Here is a 10,578-nt window from a genome sequence, read left to right on the forward strand (position 1 = left end):
TCAGAGCGAGGTTCTGGCTGCAATGTTAAAAATCTGATCACTGTCCATCCCAAAGTGAATCGACAAGATTTCTTGAAGATCAGCCTTTTGAATGCACAATCTGCCAAAAACAAAACATTGGATATATTCGACTACATTTTGGATTCTCAGGTCGATCTACTGTTCATCACTGAGACCTGGTTATCTCCGACTGGAGATGAATCCAAATGTGCAGAAATGACACCAAATGGGTATAAACTCAAGCATATTTCTCGAATTGACAGATGGGGAGGCGGCATAGCTGTCATTTATAGAGATGATTTACTGCTCACTTTTCAATCAAAGGCAAGTGATTTCTCTTCCTTTGAATATTTGGTGGTAAATATCACATGCGGAAAGAGTACTATTAAGTCTGTCTGTCTATACAGACCCCCACCATCCAAAACAAATAAACTGACAAACTCTGGTTTCTGTGAAGAATTTTCTAGGCTATGTACATCATTGGGAAAACAAACTAAGTCTCTCTTGATATTAGGAGATTTCAATGTACATTTTGACAACCAGAATGACTCTCTGACGGCCAAAATGTGCAGGATTCTTGACAGCTGTGATTTGAAACAGCATGTGTGTGAACCAACACACTGGTCAGGGCATACTATTGATTGGGTAATTACACATGATCCACGTGTTATCAAAACCCTGGAAGTCAAAGAACCTATATTCTCAGATCATTCTATGGTGACTCTCACGTTAAACTTCCAGCGACCCAACTCAAAACAACGTGAATTGCAAATTAGAAACATGAAGAGCGTTGACCTTGGGGGTTTCAAGAAGGACCTTGTAGAGTCTCCTCTTGTTTCGAATCCTCCTAATGATATAGAGGAGCTTGTAGACCTGTTCAATGCCACTCTCAAAACTTTGCTGGACAAACATGCTCCAGTAAAATTGAAGAAGGTGGTTCCCAAGGGCGCTGCACCATGGTATAACTTTAAGATATTAAGGGCCAAGAGGGCGAAGCGTATAGCTGAACGTCGCTGGCGCAAGTCCAGACTGGTGATTCATCGTCAGCTGTATTGTACTGCCCGGAACTATGTCGCAAAGTGTATCAAAACGGCGAAATCAGAGCATATACATAGCGAGATTGAGGCAAACTCTCAAAGCCCAAAACATCTATATTCCACACTGTTCTTAGGGAAACAATAGCTCTTAGGGAAAACAAAAGACGTGACTTTACCACAAGGCGACCTTCAAATTACTGTCGATCGGTTCAAAACATATTTCACGGAGAAAATCGCCAAGTTACGATATTCTATGGGAGCGGTGTGTGAGAATATATCATCCAAAGAATTTACTGGTCAGCCGCTATTGTCTTTTGATCCTGTCTGTGATGTTGATATTAGGAAGATCATTATGTCCTCCAAGGTAACTTCATGTCCCTTGGATCCTGTACCCACCAAGTTCTTCGTGAAAATTCTTGACACTCAGCTACCCACAATCACCAGTATTATTTACGACCCTTTTTCTCATGTGTCCTTTATATGTTATTTTTAACTGTTTGTGTGCGCTTTGAGCATGCCCCTAAGTGGCATGGAGCATTGCGCAGTATAAGTACCCTCATTATTATTATTATTACATCCCCCAGTTCTCAGTGTTTGTTCCTACCCATTTTCTTGGGTTTTTTTAAAAGAAAATGAAAATCAACACAGCAATTCCCCTACCAGGGCTGCATCATCTCATTCGATGCAAGTATCAAAAATGAAATTGACAACAGACTCTCAAGGGCAAATAGCTCCTTTGGCAGATTGTACAAACATGTTTGGAACAACAAAACCTGGAAGAACAAGACAAGGATTCGCATCTACAGATTCATGGTTCTTACCACTCTCCTCTATGGCTCAAGGACCGCATTCACATCCGTTCTCTCAAGTACTTCTCTGCACCATCTTCAACATTCGCTGGAGTGAATTTTCATTCGCGAAGCCAAGCCACAATGATGTTGTAGGTCCAAATATTCATCAAACCACAGTCCCAGATATTTATGTTTGTTGTCTATTATGATTTCATGTTGCCCATGAAAAATATCTGCTGTCAGTTGATATTCCTATTTCTGAAGTGTATTATCTTTGTTGTGTCATTGTTAGGGTTAGATGCCATTTAGAGCATGACATATGCACTGTGTTTATCGTTCTGTGATGATTCTTCAAGTAGCAAGGAGCACAATGTCATCTGCAAACAGCACCAATGTCAAACGGGTGCTATCAACACAAATATCACAATTTAGAGCATTTATATTTTCCACAACACCATTCATGTATACTGAAAATAGTTAGGAGGGTAGAGAGTATCCCTGTTTGTTTATATAAAACATTGGGCTTATATGACCATTAACCAACAGAGAACATTTCACATCTTCGTGCACCAAATTGATTCATAAATAGATTTTAACATGGATTCACATTGTCAAAAGCCCTTTTCAGGTCAATGAAACATGTGAAAATGCTTTGTATTGCCATCTTTCTATTTCTCTGATGATTGTAGACAGTGAATATTTGTGCTCAAGTTAGCTCCTTTCCTTTCTGAATCCATTTTGTTCTTCTGATAAGATAGTATGATTTTCCAGCCATATAACCAGTCTCTGGTTCAGGATAACACAGTAAATTGTACATGGAACTGACAATAGTGTGATTCCTCTGCATGTTGATGGTTTAAGATTGAAAAAATTTATAAATTGAAAACATTTATAAAGTTTATTAATTCAGTGCTTCTTATGGAATTTCATCCAATCCAACTGCTTTGTTGCTTTTCGCTCAGAAAATAAAGTTTTATTTGTGTTCTTATTCTTGAAAAAGTAAAACCAGAAAGATCTGTAAAACAAGAAATAAAGTTGATCTGACCTTATCAGTAATTCTACTGTAGAGATTTTGCAGTTATTTCTCTTCATAAGATTATGTTACACAGTATTCTAGTCAAGATTCTAGTCTTTGCTGCAGTTGTGCTTTCCCCATTTTACCCAAAATCAGTATCTTGTATGGCCAAATCTGTCAAAAATGGCAAACCTCAAATCCAAAAGAAAGCTATCACTTTAAATAACTTAGCAAAATATATTAGAATTGTTTCCAAAAGGCTTCAGATAAAATCCAATTTGTAACATCTACTCTTTTTCAATTAGTTATAATATATCTTTGTATATGTATTATAAATGTCCATGTACATCCCTACTATCTTGGCTTTTATTGTAGTTGAATGTAATTGTCCCACTGTTGGTGGGTTTTTGATAATGTGGATGAGGATGGCGATGGCGATGATGATGATGTAGTACTAGTATGTGTATTGTTCAAGTTTTCGTGCTTTTGTAAGTAGCCAATAAATGTATTATTTAAGGTTCAAGTTGAATATTATTTTCAGGGACAAATTATTGCATTTCTGTCACATTCATTGTAAGAGTTCAGTGTTATCCACTAAAGAAATAGATAATGTCCAGCAAGGAGGAAGGTGGGTTGTTATGTAAAGTGAAAAAAAGTATTTCTCCCCAAAAGTTTCACAATGTATGATGGGACAGTAATAACACATTGTGGGTTCAATCCACTCACTTAAATGTAAGATGTATATATTTATAAACCCCAATAACATTGGAATAAATGGGATTCCAGTCCAAGTTACCACACTGGTAAGCCAGTTTATCAACTGAGAGCATTTTCTAAAACACACAATTATCAAGTGATCCCAACCAGGGAATTTTGGAACTCAGACTTAGTTTGCTATTCTTTCACACATCTACGTATACAGATATAGGATTCTGGAATATTGCTTTGCCTATCCTACCGTAACAAACAATGTTATCATCTAAAACATGATTTCCTGTTGTTTGCAAAGGCATTCAAAAGGCCATGCCCTTGATAATATAGTTTGATATGGTGCACAAATAGATTTCAAATCATTTGGTTTTGTCAAATTTATAACATTTTCTACTTAATTAGTTATGGTATTACTTTTATAATTTTAGCCATATCACCAGGGCACATTGAAAATATTTCATCTATGCCATTTCAATACTTACCGTGCCATGATATGCAAATTAAGCCCTATTTCGATCCCAGCAAAACACACACACAAAAATAAATACTAAAAACATCTGAAAACAACTGGTAGACTTGCAGCCATAACAATACCATGTAAGCAGAGGTCAGTTGATGACTATCAATGCCCTCATGTTTGTCATCATATCATCACTTTTTGGAGGTTACCCATATTCACACAACCTCAAATGATCGTCATGATATGATATAATTATACCCTTGCAGTTTGTTCTCTGATCAGACTCTACCAACCTCTTCCTTCATTGTAACTTGTCATACATGTATTAGCCTTTCTTAAGAGTCTCTTTCTCCTGATCCAGCGCCTTTTAAACAGTATTCTGCAGATGGCATCTGTGTTTCTGAATCTCTACTAAACGTGCCATGAAGGTGGGAAGGATCATTTAATTGTCATTATGTTTTACAGATTAAAGATAGTATCCAGCACAGAGGGTTCAGGTAATCCTCACACAAGTCAGGTTGGTAAGGCTCATCATCAGCTCAGGGCCCTAGCCCCCGCCACACGCTGCCTAGAGAGAGAATGTTTCGGATAATATGAGGGCACCCCAAGGCTTATTATTATTATGTTTTACAGATTAACAAGAAAAATGCAGCAAAGAGGGTTCGGATGATCCTGAAGCAGTCAGACTGGCAAAGATCATCATCAGCTCAGGGCCCTCGACCCCTCTACACGCAGACCAGACAGTGAATTTGACTTCTCCCAGGAAACACTGTCTAGTCGAACCCACCAAGAACTTTCCGGAGAATATGAAGGCTCAACAACACTGCAGACTGTCAGAAAGGCTGTGCTCCTGGTGGAGAACCCGGGCACTCTCCTCATCTGCGCCAAGAGATCAGGAGGTACCAAACCAAGGGCACCGAGAACAATGGGGAGCCTGACAACAGTGGACTTGGGATGCAAGCAAGACATTTAAAAGGCAAGGTCCGCATATTTATCATGATTTTCCTGAGTTTTGCCAATCACATTGCTGTCAAAAGAGACAGAAAATGCAATGATATAAATAAATTCATTGGCTTTATCAAAAAGGACAAGATCAGTTTTGTTGGCTGGAATTCGTCTCAGGCTGTAAATTGACCTATTCCAGAGAAGTTTAAAAGCATCATTTTCCATGATGTCCTGGACATGTTTAGGGTTGTACCATGGATGGACCACAGGCATGGCAGAGATGATAGTAAAAGCTGTTTGTGCCAAGGAAGGGCATCCATTGACAAGGTGTTGGACAGTCTCAGTAGGCATTGCAGAACTGACATTTCAAGTTAACATTTTGATTAAGAATCACATTCTGACAATTGCGAGTGGGTTCATGACACCTCAACCTCACTGGATCACTAGCCTTGCACTTTAGCCAGCTCACTCCTCGTGCCCCCAAAAGGAGTTGGTGTGATTATATCATTTTTGGCTGTTCCCACCCATGTTATGTAACATTTGCTACTAGACCATTTAAGAGAGCATCAATATGCATACATATGAAACAGTGAGTGAGTCAGTTTAGTTTTACACCACACTCATCACTATTCCAGCAATCTGGCGGCAATCTGTAAATATGCAAATCTGGACTAAACAATCCTGTTATCAACAGAAATCTTCATGGGTATATATGAATCAGTGTGCAAAATGTCCTTCTGTAGGTAGATGGAAAGGGACAAAGGACCCCTAGATATCAAACAGTTGTACACAGCTGACTGATCACAAGATGTATACTCCTGGGTCAATTGAGAGATCGCATCAAAATAATATGATACCCCCAGCCTTATCACCCATACTGCACATCTATGAACATGTAGACACTGTTTCAACAGTGGACTGAACCCAGTTTGTTTTTAGTAACCTGATATATTCTGTGGTTAGTTCCACATCAACAAGATTTTTTAGGGGTGGGAAGTGTCAAACTAATTACTGGAGAACACACTTACGTCTGTTGAGAGATCCTAAAAGATAAAGACTTCACTTGCATTTGGCCTAGGACTAAGTGGGCAAAGACCACAACATGTAGCATGTCCAGGCCAACTGATTTCCAGGGGAAGTAACTCTTGCATGAACACAGTTGGTCTGATTCTTCATTGTTTTATGGGCTCCAGCTCATTTCCCACGCTAATAAGAGTTAAACAAATAACTGGTCCCTGTCACTGATAGTTTGGAGCAGACACCATCAGCAGTCACATTGATTTCTGGTCAGTAATTTTTTTCTCACAAATTTGAAATTTTATGTGAACTTGGAAATATCACAGTAAAAATAACTTCGTTTCTGTTTTTGCAGAAACCTGATGGATACTGGGTAATTTAGGTTTCCGCTAGGTTTCCGTTTCAGGAAACGCACAAAGACAGTTTCCGCACAGTTTCCACAACTGAAACTAACACGTCTTGGTTTCCGTCATGTGTATAGGTATTTAGCACAATTTTAAACACTTGCTGATTGAAGATCATTGCCTGAGCAACAGTTTTAGATCATTTTTAGAGAAATGGAACAGTTGTGAAATATTTTTGTTAACACCACTGGTGTCTTGCACCAAAGGGCAAGTAACTCAATGCTCAACAAACATTGGTAATCTAATTGTGACTTACTGTTAGATGATATATTTGTAGTATCATACTGTACATCACTTTTGAAAGAATATATTTTAGATGAGAAATATTTCTAAGACAAATGTCTTAGCACTTTTCTTTTCTATTTGTTTTTAAGGAATATAAATTGTCAGGTTATGTTCTGAACATAGTTTACTGTTAAGTTGCTTTTTATACAATAGCTATTCAAGGATTGATCATACATAAATGTTACGATTAAAACATGTATTAAGAATTGTAAATCATCCATTGATAATGGATAAATGTTACAATTATTAGATTCATCAAATTAAAATACAGTCATACTCAGCTACAATAATTGAGTAAAGAAATATTGTAAGAAATGTTTTTAAAGTTGTGTTATGTTGTTCAATTTCTGTTGCCCTAATGAACCAACTGTCTTTGATTTATGTATTTCTTTCTTCTACTAACCATTAACTGAACATTTTTCCTTGCACATATTAGTTTCCTTGCACATTTCTTACCAACATTTTAAATCATGTCAAAGATAATTTAATTTAATTTTATGTAACATTTCATACACATACAAAATCATAAAACATTTCTTCTGGAAATGCAAGGACTTTTTATGCAAATCAAATGAAGTAAATTTACATTCTGTCTGCAATAAAAGAAATACATGGTTTCCTGCAGGACATGAAAAAAGAAATAATTATTTGTGTTTTTCTTTTTCCTTCTTTTCAGGGCAATGTGGTAACTCATGAGGTTACATGAAATACAGAGGTTACGCCAGATGCTTTAATATGGAATATGTTGTGATTAGTGTACTTGCTTGAACACAATTGAGATGATTAAAGGAGAAATGTAGATATCGTCTATCATCACTTTGGAAAATATTTAATTTTATTTTCTCATGATGCCTTATTTATGTTACATATATGTTATATATGCCAATACCTTCTTTAATAATTTTTTGCAACATTGATATCTACCATTGTTTCAAGTGTTAATCATGTTAATCATGCACAGCCTGAGTCATTTCATTCCATTAAATGTTATTTTTTCTTGTTTGTTCATAATAACCATTTGCCATAAAAACAGATAAAGACTATTTAATAAAAGTAGCATTAGCAATTCCAGTTATAAATGATATCTACACTATGTAGAACAAATCTATTTTGCCATTTGGTTGTCTTTCAAATATCTTTTGTTTTGAAACAAATAATTTTTCGCATAAAAACAGTAGTTGAAGGATAGTTTCCACACCCCATAAAACATTCCCCATAAAACTTTGGTGAAGAATATTGCAAAGAAAATTATTAGAAATTATATCCATAATCACAACTTTGCTAAGATTATGTTTTATTATTTCCTCACATTTAGTCACTTGTAAAATTATTGCCCACATTTTGGGCAATTTGAAAGCTAAAAAAACCGAGAATGAACATGTATCATATTTGTGCTTGTTATGTTGTATCATTTTTCATCTTAATTCAGAAGATATTGACCTTGGACATGTTTTCTCAAAACTTGGATCAGAATGAAAAAAGTGGGTGTGTCCAGTTGACATAAAGAAATGTCTGTAGTTTCTGTTTCACAGAATTTATATGCAAAAAGTAAAGTGTTTTGCTGGGGCATATATGAGTAATATAATACACAAAGAAATATCAATTTAATCGTTTTAGAAAATGGCCTGGACACAACGAACTGATCTGTTTTTGACAACTACTCTCATGCTGTGAACAACAAGCATTTGTGATTGGTGTGGAAATATTGATCAGTTACTTCTGAAAAGATCCTCATGTGTGTACATGTGTGTAACTGCAGTGGAAGCTGACGTACATGTGTATCTTCAAAAGCGCACAATGAAGCTGACGCTCCGATGTGTTTAGCATAGTTTGCAGCTGCCTGGAATTTTTATGATTGTCTATATGCTGTTTGCTACATGGCGCAGTGGATGTCTCATAAATATATATTAGATAACATGATCAACTCACCTTACCTCCTTTTACCTTAACCTGTTCCATGTCTCACCGAAATTAGAAATTCATGCATCTAATACTGCGTGGTTCCAGCAGGAAAGCTGACCTGTATGCAGTGATGAATGCGAGCGTCAGCTGTGCTAGGTCAACACGTACACAGCTTGTAACGCTGGGCCGCTGGCTATAATCACCAATACCATAAACTGGTGGATTTCAATATGACACATTGTTGCTCATGGGGAGGTAAACTCAACAACTCAACTGATCACAATTAATCGATATGATTCCTGGAAACCAACAAAATACTAAATAAAATTAATGTTCCAATGTAGTTCTTGTCATGTACAAAATCAATTACACCAATTTAAAAAAAAACTGGACCCGCGAGATGGCCCTTATCCAAAACATCACAGCAACATGAAGCTAGGAACGGATTCGGGATTCGAATCCCGAATTTGAATTTTTTCTTCACATTCTGGACTCAAATCCTGAATTTGAATTTCTGTTCACATTCCAGATTTTTCTTTTCTAGATTCAGCATTGCATTCTGCATATATGTCTGTCTCTGTGTGTGTGTGTGTGTGTGTGTGTGTGTGTGTGTGTGTGTGTGTGTGTTTGTGAGTGTGTGTATGTATGTATGTATCTAAACATGTATCTAAGCATGTATCTGTGTATCTTTGCATCTATACATGTATCTATATATCTAAGCATCTATTTATGCATCTGTATGCATCTATAAATCTATGTATCTATGAATATTTTTTTTTCAGATGCCGAAGATTTGAACCCCGAACCTGAATATTGTTTTCGGATTCTGGATTCGAATCCCGAATCTGAATATTTTGTTCAGATTCGGAGTTATGACCAACAGTGTCAATATACATTATCCCACCCCTTCTAAGGTAGTAGGGGCCGCTGGTAAACCTGGTTATCGAAAAAACATAAACAACAAAACTGCAATCTTCCATTGTTTGAAACTCAAGTTTGAGATTGAGTTGAGTATGTATGTATGTATGTGTGTGTGTGTGTGTGTGTGTGTGTGTGTGTGTGTGTGTGTGTGTGTGTGTGTGTGTGTGTGTGTGTGTGTGTGTGCAAGTGAGTAGGTAGGTAGGTAATGTAGGTATACATTATGACGTCACAGTCGGAACAAAGTTCTAGAGTGATGAGTTCAAGCAATTCAAAATTCCTCTTTACTAACTTCAGCGCCGTGTACTATCGTTTTCGTGAAGAGCAGTTCACTCAAACTCACCACAATGCTTTCCATGTACGTGCACTACATGCTCCTGAAGTTACATGCACTTAGATTGACACGTTACATGTATGTGCACTGTCAAACACAACGGTTAAAAACATTGTTAACATGGCGAGACAGTACTTAACTTTGGCTCAGAAATGGGAGGCAATTGGCATGGTTAATGGTGGAAGCTCATTACGACAGGTTGCAACAACTTTTCACAAATCTGTTAGCGTGATATGCCGACTTTGGCATCTCTATAGAGCGACTGGTGACGTCAAAATGAGGCGTGGTCGGGGACGGAAAAAGAAAACCACCCCACGGAATGATTGAACCCTACGCCTTATTGCTCTGCGAGACGGGTTCAAATCCTCCTCCAAAATCAATACGTAATTCAGGCGAAGAACAAACGCCAGAATTTGTTCACGTACAGTGCGTAATCGTCTTAAATTGGCTGGTCTAAAAGCCGCCGTCCATTGGTTGGAATCAACATGACTGAGCAACACAAGCGCTTGAGACTGCAGTGGGCACGGAACCATGGAGGAAGAACCGTACGTCATGATCAATGGAGAAACACCATGTTTAGTGATGAGAGCAGGTACCCACTAAACCATAATAACGGTCGAGTGCACATACAGCAGGTCGAATGTTCGAGTTCCAGCATGACAATGCCCGCCCTCACATCGCTCATGTTTGTCGGGACAGACTGAGGGCTGCAGGTGTCCGGGTGTTGCAATGGCCAGCCTAAAGTCCTGACCTTAACCC

The 10,578-nt window shown here is 37.6% G+C and overlaps 1 protein-coding gene across 1 annotated transcript in view; it reads right to left on the reverse strand.

The window, feature by feature from the left end:
* Positions 1-8,685, reverse strand: part of LOC137278139 (uncharacterized) — a 421,511-nt gene extending 412,826 nt beyond the window's left edge. Inside the window, exon 1 of the mRNA XM_067810311.1 lies at positions 8,595-8,685. Within this exon, the coding sequence (XP_067666412.1) occupies positions 8,595-8,624 (30 nt within the window). The 5' untranslated portion in view covers positions 8,625-8,685. The remainder of the gene's footprint in view (positions 1-8,594) is intronic.
* Positions 8,686-10,578: the final 1,893 nt, after the last annotated feature.

This window comes from Haliotis asinina, chromosome 3, assembly GCF_037392515.1.
Source record: "Haliotis asinina isolate JCU_RB_2024 chromosome 3, JCU_Hal_asi_v2, whole genome shotgun sequence".
Classification (NCBI taxonomy): Eukaryota; Metazoa; Mollusca; class Gastropoda; order Lepetellida; family Haliotidae; genus Haliotis; species Haliotis asinina.